Raw genomic sequence first — 15638 nt, 5'->3', positions numbered from 1 at the left:
ACCAAAAAGTTCTACTTTGGTTTCATCTGACCACATGACATTCTCCCAATCCTCTGCTGTATCATCCATGTGCTCTCTGGCAAACTTCAGACGGGCCTGGACATGCACTGGCTTCAGCAGCGGAACACGTCTGGCACTGCGGGATTTGATTCCCTGCCGTTGTAGTGTGTTACTGATGGTGACCTTTGTTACTTTGGTCCCAGCTCTCTGCAGGTCATTCACCAGGTCCCCCCGTGTGGTTCTGGGATCTTTGCTCACCGTTCTCATGATCATTTTGACCCCATGGGATGAGATCTTGCATGGAGCCCCAGATCGAGGGAGATTATCAGTGGTCTTGTATGTCTTCCATTTTCTGATGATTGCTCCCACAGTTGATTTTTTCACACCAAGCTGCTTGCCTATTGTAGATTCACTCTTCCCAGTCTGGTGCAGGTCTACAATACTTTTCCTGGTGTCCTTCGAAAGCTCTTTGGTCTTGGCCATGGCGGAGTTTGGAGTCTGACTGTTTGAGGCTCTGGACAGGTGTCTTTTATACAGATGATGAGTTCAAACAGGTGCCATTCATACAGGTAACGAGTGGGGGACAGAAAAGCTTCTTACAGAAGACGTTACAGGTCTGTGAGAGCCAGAGATTTTCCTTGTTTGAGGTGACCAAATACTTATTTTCCACCCTAATTTACGAATAAATTCTTTACAAATCCTACCATGTGGATTCACGGATTTTTTTTTCACATTCTGTCTCTCACAGTTGAAGTGTACCTCTGGTGCAAATTACTGACCTCTGTCATCATTTTAACTGGGGGAACTTGCACAATCAGTGGCTGACTAAATACTTTTTTGCCCCACTGTAAGTAATGTAAGTACAAAACAAACTTGTGGTAGGTCTAAACTTATTTTCAGAATAATTACATCTGAGACTTTGTTTCATTGTAAGATTATAACAGTGATGGCAATATAATTGTTTGTTGTTCAGCAGAACAGTGTCCAGTAGGTTGGCTGTTATACTTTGTTGTGTTTGAAAATAAAAGTTGGGAACTAACAAGGCTGTACAGTGTACTCAAAATGAGTAAGTTGCCCTAACTTGGTCATCTTACGTAAACTTGATCCAATTTTCTTGAGTTCTGGGAACAAATGAGCTAGTACAGAGTACTTAAAATAAATAAGTTGTCCTAATTTTGTCATTTTTAGCTAAGCTTTACTCATTTTTTTTGAGGCAACGAGTTTCCTCAATTTTTTTAAGTTCAGGGAACTAATTAGATTTTACAGTGCAGTAACTTAAGTAATAAAAAGAAGAATCAGTGAATGTTTATTTCACATTGTTATTATTATTATTGTGCCTTGTTCTAAATATACATGTTATTGTTGTTATTGTTGTTGCCCTCCACCACAAAAAGTCCAGGGAGGTAGCCAATCAGGCCAGCTGTTTGCATTGATTACACTGTAAAATCTAATTAGTTCCCAGAACTCAAAAAAATTGTTAAAAATTGAGTTCAGCCTATTTAATATTTTTAATTAAACACAATATTACATTTTACAGTGTAGAGCTATTGTCCTGTTAGCTGTCCTTGAGTCTGTTTGTCTGGCACCTCAGCAGCCTGAACCTCCGGTCAGACGGCAGCAGCTTAAACACCCGGTGTCCTGGATGTGTACAGTCCCGTAGGATGCTGTGTGCCCTCTTGAGACAGTGCATGCTGTACAGGTCCTTCAGGGAGGGAAGAGGATATCCAATGATTTTTTGGGCCATATTGATGACCCTCTGAAGTGCCTTTCTGTGTGCTGTGGTGCAGCTGGAGAACCACACACTGATGCAGTATGTCAGCACACTTTCAATGGAGCAGCGGTAGAAGACAGTCAGCAGCTCCTTCTTCAGGTCCATTTTTCTTTTCTCAGAAAGTGGAGACGCTGTTAGGCGTTCTTTAAAACCGCAAAGGTGTTTGAGCTCCATTGGAGGTCTGTGTCCATGTGCAGAACTTGCAGGAACTTGAAACTGGACACCCTTTCCACACACTCCCGCGTTGATGCTGACAGGTTGCAGCTCAGACTTCCTCCAGCTCTTTTTTCTTTGTGGTATTGAGGTACAGGTTGTTGTCTACACATCAGTCTGACAGCCTCTGAACCTCAGCTCTGTATGCTGTCTCGTCTCCACCAGAGATGAGCCCCACCACGGTGGTATCATCTGCAAACTTAATGACTGCGTTGTCTGGGTGGGAACTAACACAGTCATGTGTGTACAGAGTGTACAGTAGGGGACTCAGTACACAGCGCTGTGGAGATCCGGTGTTAAGGGTGAGGTGGCAGCAGGTAGTAGAAGGAAGTCCGATATTCAGCAGTTTAACTATTAGTCTGTCCGGGAGTATCGTTTTGAAAGCAAAGTCAACAAAGAGCAGCCTGGGATAACGCCCCTGTTGTTCCAGGTGAGAGATGGTGGTGTGGACTGTTGTAACAATGGCATCTTTATTTGATCCGTGAGATCTGTATGTGAACTGGAGTGGGTCGAGTGTGGGTGGCAGGCAGGACATGATGTGACGTCGGACCAGTTTCTCAAAGCACTTCATTATAACAGGTGTTAGAGCAACTGGTCGGTAGTTGTTGAAATGGCCTATTCAAAGTCCTGACCTGAATCTGATTCAGGAAAGAACTTAAAAAAGCAGTTCATGCTTGAAAACCCTCTAATGTTTCTTTTTTTTTTTTTTTTTTTTGCCTGTCCCGTTTGGCTCTTTTGCCATCAGAATTGTTGTCTAAAGGCAAACAAAGATGCCCAATGGATTTACTTTACCAAATTGACCATCCCAGCCTTGCCGTAATGGTCCATTTGATTCACGTTTTATTGTTTATTTTATTTTCACTTACTGAATACGGGACAGACTTGACTGGGGGAAAAAAGGGGAGAAAGAAAGAGGGAAAGAGAAGAGGGATGGGGGAGAAGGGCAAAAAACATAAACCAACAGAACGGGCAGAGAAAAAAATGCATATATCATTCACCTGGATCACCTGCTGAGAAAGAAAAAAGAAAACAAGCAGAAGAGAACAAGAGTAATAGAATAAACAACATCACAATGATATATGGGAATATGACAGTAAATACTACATATTAAACATTATTGTGCAGCACATAAGATCAACAGAACACAGTGTGCTTTGAGGTAGGAGCCAAAAAGGGTGTAGTTTGTGGGTGTGAGCACCCGTGTGTACACCTGTGAGCATGGACGCGCTTGTTTTTTTAAAAGGTTCCTTCATGTAATGATCTGCTAGAGGGTGTGGGGGGGCCACAGCCCCGTCCTCCAGGGCATGAAGCAGGTATGGAGGAGATCAAAACTCCAGACATCCAGAGGCCCCCAGAACACAAGAGACCAAGGAAGACCAACAGAGGGGCAGCCGCGCCACTGTCCCAGAAAGAGCTGAGGAGAGTCCCAGATGAGGGGTCACTCAGCAGCCGCGGAGCAGAAGCCAGGGGGAGTTGCAGTGACGCGCCCGTGAGCTCCGCCGGCAGCCAGCCGTGCCTGAGTGACCGAGCCCCAGGCCGAGAGGCCGGTGGCACCCCACCTCCGAAGTGGCCCGAGCGAGCCCCAGGCTCCAGGCCCCGATAACCGGCCGCCAAGGAGTGAGCCGGTGTGTACCTGGACGCCCATCCCCGGACACAAAGAACCACCAATGCACCGATGTCTGAGGGAGTCCGCCACTGGCAGGGGAAGTGGTGGTAGGGGGAGATAGGCCTCCAAACCTTGGAGGGCCTGAGATGTCCCCAGAGAGGTGCCGCCTGACACCCAACCTGACATATAGACACAGACATACAGGCACACACAGATACAAACATCCATTCCCACCCTCATGCTCTCATATGCACTTACTCCACACTCAACCAACGTGGAGACAGACATAAAGAGACGCTGTACACACGATCACACTCCCCAAGCGTACTCTACAAACCGGGTCTAGGTACCCTTGCCCCTGGAGGGGGGAACTGCACCCAGACCCAGGTGGTGTTACCCTTTTCCCTGCGGTGGGGGGAGGCAGACCGCCCCGACTCCGCAGCAGCAGGGAGGCCCCACACTCCAGACCGCAGTCGGACGGCCAACTCCTCCTAGCCCCCCCGCTCCAGCAGGCCGCAGAGAACGGGGGTGAGAGAAGACTCCAAACCTCCCTCCACCCGCTCATTGTAGTGTTGATGCATGTGTGTTCTAAGGTGCATTTAAAACCCAGGAGGGCATGGAGCTACCTGCCAGAGAGCAGCAGGTAAGCGCATGGTCCCTCCTGCTAGCCCTCAATGTCTACGTGTATTTAAAATTGAGAGGTGGGCAACGACGCCAGGGTTGGGGTGTACACCCTGATGGTACTTTGGACTCCGTGTATCGTGCCCACCCCCAAGATCCTATATGTATGTGTAATGAGAGTGTGAGTAATGTGAATGTCTAAGTTGTGGGATAAAATTGAGGCAGAGGCAGCCAGAAGGGGACAGAGGGGGGGGGGGGGGGGGGGGGGGGGTAGCCTTCTCTGTACCCTCTAATGTTTCTGAATTACATTTCATGAGTGGGCCAGAATTTCTCGACAGTGCTGTAAAAGACTTGTTGCCAGTTACTACAAACAGTTGATTGCAGTTGTTGCTGCTAAGGGTGGCCCAACCAGTTCTAAGATTTAGGGGGCAATCACTTTTTCACACAGGGCCATATAAGCCCTTTCCCCCCCTTAATAATAAAAACCTTGATTGTTTACTTCTGTCATCTTTGTTTAATGCTTAAATTTGTTTGATTATCCAAAACATTTAAATATGACAGCAAATAAAAATAAGAAATCAGGAACAGGGCAAACACTTTTCCACACCACTGTATGTCCAGGTTTTAGAGCAATGCATTCTATTTTACTGACATTTTCCATGTACTGCAAGATTTGTGGAACAGAGTTATTTTAATAATGCCAGTCTGCAAGTTTTCTGTTGTATAGCATTCCTTTACATATTTTACAAACATTTTCAGAAGGACCAAATCCATAATTTTTAACTGGGTACACCTATATTCAAAAGCAGGGTTAAAAATTTACTGTTGCCTTACCCTGACTACATGTCACCACCTTCCCTGATTTCGAGCCATATATATATATTTTTTTATCCTTTTATTTGTATGTTGACATCAAATGCAGAATGCCCTTGTATCTCACATTTGATTGGTATATTTTTAAAGTGATATGATAGCTACAATTCAGACACTATTAAGGCGATGCTACATATACTATTGTGAAACAGTTGAAATGGGAACATTCCTGGTGACTAATTTCTTAGTCAACTAAACCAGGTAAAAAACAGACTAACCGACAAGGCTAAACAGACTAACAAATATTCCGTAGCTAAATATAGCTATAGTAATATAGCTATAATATAGTTACAGTCATGAGTAGTGCAGCATCTGACAGAAAAATATGCCTTTCCACAATTTTATCACAGCTTAGAAAGACTTACGGTGGCCCTGAAGTGCAAATCACACCAACAAATTGCTAAACACAACAACAAAATTGAGAGGCCCTGAAGTGCAAATCACACCAACAAATTGCTAAACACAACAACAAAATCGAGAAACAAAAAAACAAATGGAGAATCACAAAAACAAAACTGAGAATCACAAAAACAAAATTGAGAAGCACAAAACCAAAACTGAGAATCACAAAAACAAAATTGAGAAGCACAAAAACAAAACTGAGAATCACAAAAACAAAATTGAGAAGCACAAAAACAAAACTGAGAATCACAAAAACAAATCAAGAAGCACAAAAACAAAAGAAGAATCACAAAAACAAATCAAGAAGCACAAAAACAAAAGAAGAATCACAAAAACAAATCAAGAAGCACAAAAACAAAAGAAGAATCACAAAAACAAATTGAGAAGCACAATTACATTAAGAAAACCGGAAAGGGTAGGTACCAGTCGGCAACAGGAGACATCACTGATTGGACGTCCGCGCTGTTCATCTTTGGAACCGGAAGTTACTCTGGCTGTGGCGCATTTTTTTCAAACATGAACATTAGCGGTGACCCAAACATAGCTGTCGCTATGCGAGAATATTTTGATTCAGGACATACATACGAGGTGATACTGGATATGCTCAAGTGTAATCATGACATTGCAATTAGTATGCGTACACTGAAAACGCATTTAAAAGAATCTGGACTGTACAGACGAGGCAACTATTCTCCACTTCCTGAGGTGAGGCGTGCCATTTTGGCCGAGCTTCGAGGACCAGGACAATTGTTTGGATATCGGACCATGTGGCAAGTTCTCAAACAAAAACACAAGCTGCGTGTCAAGCGTGATGTAGTTATGAGGCTGTTGAGACAACTAAATCCTCAAGGAATCGCTTTGAGAACTCGAAGGAGGTTCACAAGACGCACGTATCACTCCATGGGGCCCAATTACATATGGCATGTAGATGGCTATGATAAACTGAAACCCTTTGGCTTGGCCCTGTCAGGATGTATAGATGGCTTTTCAAGAAGACTGATGTGGCTTGTGTGTGGAGCAACAAACAACAACCCGGCTGTTATAGCTCACAATTATATAAACTGTGTAAAGAGTCTTGGTGTGATACCAATGAGATTACGAACAGACTTCGGGACTGAGAATGGGACTATGGCAGCAATACAGTGTACCCTCCGTCACGTGCACACGGACTATTATGCTGGATCGTCAAGCCACAGTTACGGATCATCTACTGGGAATCAGCGCATCGAGTCATGGTGGTCTTATTTCAGAAGAGGAAGGTGGGTACATTTGTGTCTGGTAGGTGTAAGCTACAGTGAAAGCTGATCAGATCGTTTTTTTTACATGCATTTAAGAAAATAGAGTAGCGTCCTGCTGGACGTGTTGAAAAGTTGGATGAGATAGACGTTAACAGCCGTCACTTTATTGCAGGAACTCAAAATGGTCACTGTCAGCTGTTGTGCCGAAATGAGCATGCTTGCCTAGATTTAACGACGCCAATACAAAATGAAAAACTCAGACCAAACTCTCCACTCCTCACAATCAACACACAGAACAGAGTGAAAAGAATACAGCATTTTTAACAAGAACATTACTGCAGGGTCGCTACAATATTTATGGAAAACTAATATGCATTACTTTGTTTGACATCCATTTGTGGCATGTTTTAAATGGGACCAAAATGTAACAAACCCTATAAAATGACCAAGAACAAAGCTAAATTGATTCTTAAATATTAATTATATACCCAGGTCTCAGTTTTGGATGGACTTGTTTGGAGACCTAAGAGACTCTGGAAACTTAAATGGAAGCCACGAACACCAATGCTTGCTGAGATTCTGCTTCAGAGGGGTTCTACAGAAAGACCTGGATGAATGCAAAGACCTCTGGAACAAACACAGGATCCGGCCAAGCAGACTTGCATCGTGTCCAGGGGGGATTCCAAACGAACTCTATCTCTTGCCTCACAGGTATTTGAGTTCTTAACAAAATGAATTAACCTTTTGCATCAAACTAAATGCAAGGTGTTGTTATTGCTTAAGTTGGTTAATATATATTCATAATTTTACACATAAGTATGATACAGCAGTTTATAACATGTCACTGCATGCGTTGATTTATATAGTTCCATATTGTCAGCAAAAAATCCTTCACTGTTCTATTTTCATTTTGCAGATATGGTTCAAGAGACTGTGGATTTGCTGTTGAGGAGAGGGAACTGGATGTGTTTCCCGAGGAGGGGCTACCGGTTGGATTGTGTGGTGATCCAAACATTGAGGAATATTTACAACAGGCTGTACAACAAAACACACTGCAGCAGCCACAAGACTGGGAATCGGCCACAGAACTGTATTTGGCCCTGAAGGACATAGCTGGGTTTTAGATACCAACTGAACTTCAGTTTGTAATGACATTTGTCAGAGTTACTCTGACGAAGACACACACTGTGTTGAAACGTTAGTTTCTTTCCTTTTTTTGCACCTAATAAAACCTTTGGACTTGAGTGCTCCAGCCCTTCTGTTTTTCCTTCATTTTTTTAATGTTAGTAGTGTTTCCTTTCCCTCTTGCTAAATTGAATATAATATTGTTCATAATATACAGCAACTGGCATGAATTTAAATATTAACATTTAACCACAAGGAAACATTTACAATTTTCTTTAATAAAACCATTTACAAATAGTGTCCAGCATTTCTGTCACTTTTCCAACATACACAATATTAAGAAAAAACAACTAAATGTTTAACAATATGGAAGTTGCTTATCACATGAATGTGTTAGGTTCAGCTGCCGTTGGCACACTACTTAACAGGGTAACTCAGTAACTGTAACTTGATGACCTTGCTGATTTAAGAACATCCAAATCCTGGAGCATTTTGAATTCCAAAGTCCATGTTGGCCTTAAAGATGCCATATGAGTCACAGATGGGTAGCTTCAGAGTATTTGCACAGGTGTTTGCAACTGGAAAAGGCGAATCACTTAAAAACTGGATGCATGGTGGTGGTGTCATTCCTGCCGGTGGAACTGCCGTCAGCCCTGTGGCAAACATCATCAAATCTTCCAGACACACTGCTGTTGCCTTCTCTGAAAGAAGAAAGTAAACACTGTAGTACATTACAGAAAATTAATTTCCTTACCTCTCCTTTCATAAAACTATAAACAAATAAAAACGGCCATTCAAACCTTCACAATCAAGGAGATAATCTGCCCAAAAGCCAAGTGTTAGGACCTCCTTATGCCGCTTGTTGCTTCCTGCTGGGCTGAGATCTGGTCTGAACATGCTCTCCAGTTCTGAAGCAGTCAGGGCCTTTGCAGAGAAGCATAGGAGTGGGGCCAGCACACTGGAATGTTTTTGCAGTGCACTTAAAAAATTCAGACTTTCCAGTCCATCTTTAAATCTGCAAAGGATAGACAAATAACTAATAATTGGTTTATAGCTATGACTATTGCAGTCTTCTAAATTGTGTTTAAATGACTTTACCTACTAGATCTTTCATTATAAATTTGGACAGATTTCAAATGCATACACAAAAATAATTAATAGTGCTCATAAATTAACTGTGACAGCAAAAAAAGAAGAGCTCATTGGGATTTCAGCATTTAAAAAAAAAAATAGTGCTTTCACACTGGAATAAACAAGTGTGTCGAAAAAGGGATCACCTCTTTTTATAAATAACTGAAAAATTAATCATGTTGCATGACTGATTATTATGGGTCATTGTGAACAATAAATGTATACTAAATTAGAGTTCTAGTGTCAAAAGGTTAATAGCGTGCAACAGTGGCTCAGGAATTAAGTTGTTGTTCATCAGATCACCGGATGCTACCGAATCAGTTTTTTCATATACATCTGAAGGTCTGAAAATGTCAGTGGCTGCTGTGATGAGCAACTGGCCATCCTGAATTTAAAAGGAGTAATGAGTTTACCGTTGTATGACACTTTGGTTTCTTTCAAGGATGTACCATCTGAGGTATTCCTCCACAAATGCTTGTTTCTCACAAGGCTTGACATTTCTGAGGCATCCAGCAGTTTGGAAGATTGTGCTGTTTTGCAAAATAAGATTATGCAAAGACTCCTCTGATTCAGCTTTCAGGACCTATAAAAAAAAAAAAAAAAAAAAAAAAAAAAAAAAAAAAGGTTTACTGTAAGAAAAACAAAAATAATTTTCACTACTTTTACGATTCATTCAAACATTGGATTAAAGAAATAATCAATTTGTTATTTCACTTGTGTTGTTGGGAGGTGGAAATCTGTCCTTTCAGATTACAGAATCTACCTTGAACCTACTTTCAAGATATGATCCAACACGGATAACTGTTATCCTGATTTAATCTTTTAAACTGGCCCCAAGTGTCTTCTAAGTAAACCCATTCCCTGAGCTTAGGTAATTTTCTACCTGATGTAGAACTTTTGTGATCTCCTCATCTTGCACATCTTCTACAGTGGCGCTGAAACTCTGATTCCCTGTGATGTGGTTGACCAGGTTCTTGGAGAGGAAATGTGGTGCTGGTCCCCCATGCACAATGGATACAGCGATCATCTTTCCTGCTAAAAAGTACTCATCTTGCCTGGCAGCTGTAATACAGGGCACATAATTATCATGGTTAATTGCTATTAAATATGCTAATGAAAAAAATAAGCCAATTTTTATTAAAATTTCCATTGTAATAATTACGGAGAAAACATCCACCTCTTGAATTATATACAAGATAACGGCTCTCTGGAGGTCCATCAAAGATGGGGCGATTTCTCAGACTGCCCATAAGAAGTGTGAGGAATTCACGCCTCGGGCCACCTGTATCCAAACCGTCTTCAAAGCTGCCAGCATCATCATTAAACTTGATGAACATGTCGTAGTTGTCAGAGTATGTGCTGCGTCGAAATCCTCTAACAGCTCCATCCCATACAGCTGACCTTGATATATTGAACCTGCTGACCTTCTTGTGGTCAAGTTCCAGTGCCAAATTTGCAATAATTTCATGTGCCTCCAAATTGGTGTCTCTAAAAAAAAAAAAAAGGGAAACTTATTTTTTAAAGGTGTATATACTTCTCTCATGATTGCATGATGTCTTGTACAGAACAAGATGGCGGTTAATTGGATTCAAGTGTTTAAATTACTAACACAGGTTCTTCTGGGGGCTCAGCTTTGGCTTCGTTAGGAGTAGGATCTTCATCATCAATCACAATCGGTTCAAACAGCTGTGTGTAGTTTCTGCAGAGTGAAAACATGTACACAAAGTGTAGATGCAAAAATACAAATGCATAAACATGCAGTTCCACTTTTATAGAACGATTCTACTATTTATTTTTCTGAAGAATCAAATGTAAAAGAGTCAAACTACATACATTTATAATAATTGTGTGTATATATTTTGTGCAAACCTCTGGAATAATTACTCAAGATACAACGCACCTGTAACAGGAGCTCTCGACAGTGAGGCATTCAGTAGTGCCTGTATCGTTTTCTTCTTCCAAATCTATGACCTGGAAATACAGAAAAGAGGATGAATGAAAATTCATATTTGACCAATTGATAATTATTTTAATATAGGGAGCCTAAGTCTCCTCCCCTTCTGGTCTGCTCGTGGGTCCCTGAACAAAAGAAAAATGAATGGAAGTGAATGGAGCTATAAAAGTTATTTTCTGGTCTGCTTTGCCTTACTCTCTGAATCACACATATGTTGTACTTCAATTTAAATAATAAATAATTGTGTTTCGACTATGTCTGTAATGTAATTTGAGATTTGTTAGCTTGTAAAAATTTGTCCTTAAAATGACTACAAGTCAGATGTCGCAAATATGATGTCGCCTCAGAAGCTTTTCTCCCCCAGCGTAGCTGCTAATTATCACATGGCCAGATTTATAGTGGTTTTCTCCACATCATCCTGGAAGAAGGATTCGAAGCTCGCTAAACAAAACTAAGCTTTTCCTCTTCTCTGTGTCTGGTTCGATGATGTCAATTTTGTGAGACGAACATTTACATTTCGCCACGTCTTTTCAAACAAAACATAAAATAACCTTTGCCACCTGTCGCTTAAGCACTTTTTGGCATCAAAATGTGTTTATATACTTCACGGACATCATATTTTAAATCCATTATACACATCAAACGGGATCAGAAAATAATTTTTATTGGCTCATAGACTCCTATTTTTTTAGCAGTATGGGACCCATGGTCCGGAAGTAGATGGATGTACCTTAGGTTTCCTATCCCAATAGATTATCTAAAGGTACAGTAAGTAAGAATGAAATAAGAAATCCTGTGGTCAAATTTGTGTACTACAGTCTATCTTTATAAACAAACGAGTGACTCTCCCTCCTCCCGTTCCATGAGTTTCATGGCTACGGATCAGCGCCAGAAGATTCTAGATGACAAAGACGAGTCATACACAGTTAGTTTCAATGTAACCTTCCTTCCAACATGATTGAGACATTAGACTGCTTTGTGATTATTTCACTTAGTGTACCTTTAAGGGGTGGATGTTATAATCTATTGATAGTATGAAAATTGATGATGTGAAATGCATTGTATAATAACAATGAATGTAATAAGCAAACAGTGAATCGTCATCTAATTGCAAAGTAAAGGCGGTGGAGATTGTCTGCTGCACTCTTTTACTAATAAAATAGTTTTTTACCTGTTGTACTTCATTAGCAAGCACAAGATCCCCAGCACCCTTCCTTAGAGAACAAAGAAAAGCATTATTGTTGTGTACTGTGAAAATATTAATTGACACTTTGAAAATATTTAAGCATCTTGATTAACAAACAAGCAATACAAGTATTATGTAGTCCATGTTCCAAAAACCATATACAGACTGAATGACTGTGTGTTATACTTGTATAACTATGCATGTGACAAATAAAGAACCTTGAACCTTTAACCTTGACAAAAGTGTATATCTCATTAATACAAAAGTTTAGGCAAAAAACAGTAAAAGATTACATGTTCTTAAAATATCACTTACTCATATTCTGCCGCTTTCTGTAAAGGACTGCTTTCATGTTGAAGTTCCCATGGCTGAAACAAACAAACAAACACACGCACGCACGCGAGCGAGCACGCACGCACGCACGCACGCACGCACACACACACAAAATGTATTTCACATTTAACTATTAACTGTTTTACTGAACTGAGGCAAATGGTGGTGGCTAAACAACAAGAAAACTCTATAAAAAAAATTTAAATTGTACTTACCAGTGTATCAGCAAGATCAAACTCAGAGGGCCTTTTAATAACAATCTCGGGGTCAGAGTCAGACAAGTCTGAGTTTTCTCCAACTACAAAACATGAAAACAAATCAAGCTAAGCAAACTAAATTCATACTAATGTATGAAACTTTATTTGATCATGAATAATAGATTAATACGAAAGGCATAAAGTTAGCATTTAAAAATCATGACTCAGTAGATCCAAAAATGGCTGAATTTCATGTTTCCAGGAAGAAACATAACATATACAAGCTAATTTAGGCAGCAATGGTGGCAGAGGAGTTAAAAGCCCGCCCTGTAATCAAAAGGTTGAAGGTTTGAGCCCTGCTCAGTCTGTCACAGTCGTTGTGTCCTTGGGCAAGACACTTCACCCTCCATGCCAGGTGGTGGTAGTGGGAGGGATAGGTGGCATCTGTGTACAGCAGCCTTGCTTCAGTCAGTGAGTCCCAGGACAGTTGTGTCCACATTGTAGCTAATCACCAGCAGTGTGTGAATGTGTATGGGTGAATGACTGGTTTTGTTGTGAAGTGTCTTGGGGGGGTTGTAGAACCCTAGAAGTTGCTATATCAAATACAGGCCATTCACCATTTTAATGTAGGTATGCTATTGACTTGCGTGCTTTATGCGTAATGTTATCATTTTACAATTTCAAAATTAGCAGTTGTTGAAACTAAGGGAATGTGTGTCAAAATCAAAACAAACATTAGCAGCTTACCATCTTCAAAGTCACTCTTCAAGCAGATGAAAACAGTGATTCTTTGATAAGGCTTGCCAACTTCAGCCTTATAAGCCTCAAGTGTAAATGGTCTTTGTGTTCCAGGGACAGTAATGACCTCAGTGCCATCCGGATACAGAAGAAGGAAAGGTCCATCTTTTAGATCTTTGTTAAAGTCCTTCATTTTTTTAACAGCTTGATTGAGCAGACTTGTGGCAGTAGCGTCAGGGTCTGTTGTTAGGAAAATAGTTTTTCCACGGTATGGCTTCAAACCACCCTTTTTTATGGTCATCAAGCCGACATTTATCTGTAAGGAAAAACACATGAACAATGGGCCAAGTAGATACTAATATGACTCTAAGCAGATCTATTCAAACTTGAATATTTATTAACTGCTAAAGAGGGATCTTCCTGACAACCTAAATGTACAATTACTCGTAAACAATTGTTCTTATTCTGGATAGCTTTACTACACTGAACATTTTTTACACAACTCCCCTAAGGAATAACAAAAGAATGTCATTAGAAAATTAACCTCAACTTGTTTTCAGACTGAGCTAGCCAAACTACCTGAACCTTTCTTTTTTCCTTTTTCTTTAAGCCCTTCCTCCCTTCAGAAAACTTTTGCCTCTCTTCATTTTTCTTTTTTCTGTATTCTATGAAGGTGCTGAAGGTTGGAGTCGGGCAGTTTGAGGTAGTCTGTGATGCTAAAGGGAAACAAAGGAAAAATGTACTACAATGTCACACATTAAAGACATTCATTCATGTAACATTCCATTGTCCACACAACACGCAAATAAGGACAACACTGAATAATCTCACTAGAAAATTTCTACCAAGGAATGACAATGCAACTGATACTATTGACCAATACAATTCTACACCAGTAAGTTTTAATGTATAGACACATAATAGGGTTAGTTCCTAAAGTTAACCAAACATAATAAATGAACTAATTTATTATCGTTTCAGTTGTGGAAATGCTCAGAGGACTGTTCCACGAAGCAAGCTAATCCCAAAAGCCAGGCTCACTCTGAAAATCCAGGCTCGATTGCCCCAAATTCGGTTCCAGGAACGAGGCTAACCTGCAGTCTTTCTGCTCATTCATTATGCAATATGCTTGTGGACAAGTCTGGTCCGTGGCACCCTAGCTGCGAGGTTTGTTAACACTAGAACTGCCCTCAAACCTTCACTACTAGAAAGGTCTTGAGCAGTCATTTTGACAGCTGCGTGCATTTTCAAATGAGCCTCGATTTTCTGAGCTCGCTTAGTGGAACAGCCCTCTGGTCTGCTATGGGCTGGAAACAGCTAACGCTAGGCTAATAAATCAATAAATAACAAACATTTTATTATGCTTATTAACTTACTCAATGGGAGTGAAGTGTCTCCGATGCAAGATGCGTGATAAAGCCTCTAGCCACAGCCGCTGCAAAAGTTCGGCGACTCCTCAACCAGCTTTTTCCCACAGCTAGGACAAAACATTCCGCCGTTCTTCTTCAAACGAAATGCGCCACAGGCAGAGTAACTTCCGGTTCCAAAGACGAACAGATCGGACATCCAATCAGTGGTGTCTCCTGTTGCCGACTGGTACCTACCCTTTCCGGTTTTCTTAATGTAATTGTGCTTCTCAATTTGTTTTTGTGATTCTTCTTTTGTTTTTGTGCTTCTTAATTTGTTTTTGTGATTCTTCTTTTGTTTTTGTGCTTCTTGATTTGTTTTTGTGATTCTTCTTTTGTTTTTGTGCTTCTTAGTTTGTTTTTGTGATTCTTCTTTTGTTTTTGTGCTTCTTGATTTGTTTTTGTGATTCTTCTTTTGTTTTTGTGCTTCTTAGTTTGTTTTTGTGATTCTTCTTTTGTTTTTGTGCTTCTTGATTTGTTTTTGTGATTCTTCTTTTGTTTTTGTGCTTCTTGATTTGTTTTTGTGATTCTTCTTTTGTTTTTTTGCTTCTTGATTTGTTTTTGTGATTCTCAGTTTTGTTTTTGTGCTTCTCAATTTTGTTTTTGTGCTTCTCAATTTTGTTTTTGTGATTCTCAGTTTTGTTTTTGTGATTCTCCATTTGTTTTTTTGTTTCTCGATTTTGTTGTTGTGTTTAGCAATTTGTTGGTGTGATTTGCACTTCAGGGCCTCTCAATTTTGTTGTTGTGTTTAGCAATTTGTTGGTGTGATTTGCACTTCAGGGCCACCGTAAAGACTTGACCTTTAGCCTCAAGTTGACTGAACTTGTGAGTGATGAAGAATGGC

At 40.5% G+C, this 15638-nt stretch overlaps 1 protein-coding gene across 1 annotated transcript; it reads right to left on the bottom strand.

The window, feature by feature from the left end:
- Positions 1-8282: 8282 nt before the first annotated feature.
- Positions 8283-14774, bottom strand: LOC146624965 (G2/M phase-specific E3 ubiquitin-protein ligase-like). Its single transcript, XM_085361874.1, has 12 exons — positions 14765-14774; positions 13398-13704; positions 12669-12751; positions 12436-12488; positions 12106-12148; positions 10881-10951; positions 10590-10679; positions 10158-10468; positions 9864-10042; positions 9394-9563; positions 8650-8864; positions 8283-8550 (listed from the first exon to the last, which is right to left on the bottom strand). Exons 2-12 carry the CDS (start codon positions 13687-13689, stop codon positions 8315-8317), a joined length of 1743 nt encoding a protein of 580 aa, XP_085218000.1. The 5' UTR covers positions 13690-13704; positions 14765-14774; the 3' UTR covers positions 8283-8314.
- Between the last annotated feature and the right edge of the window lie 864 nt (positions 14775-15638).

The sequence above is a fragment of the Diplotaxodon limnothrissa genome, linkage group LG9 (assembly GCF_057381915.1).
Source record: "Diplotaxodon limnothrissa isolate DT_005_m linkage group LG9, D_limnothrissa_male_GT1.1, whole genome shotgun sequence".
In the NCBI taxonomy this organism is placed as follows: Eukaryota; Metazoa; Chordata; class Actinopteri; order Cichliformes; family Cichlidae; genus Diplotaxodon; species Diplotaxodon limnothrissa.
The sequence above is the reverse complement of the archived record's forward strand: the minus strand, read 5'-3'. Positions and strand labels throughout refer to the sequence as shown.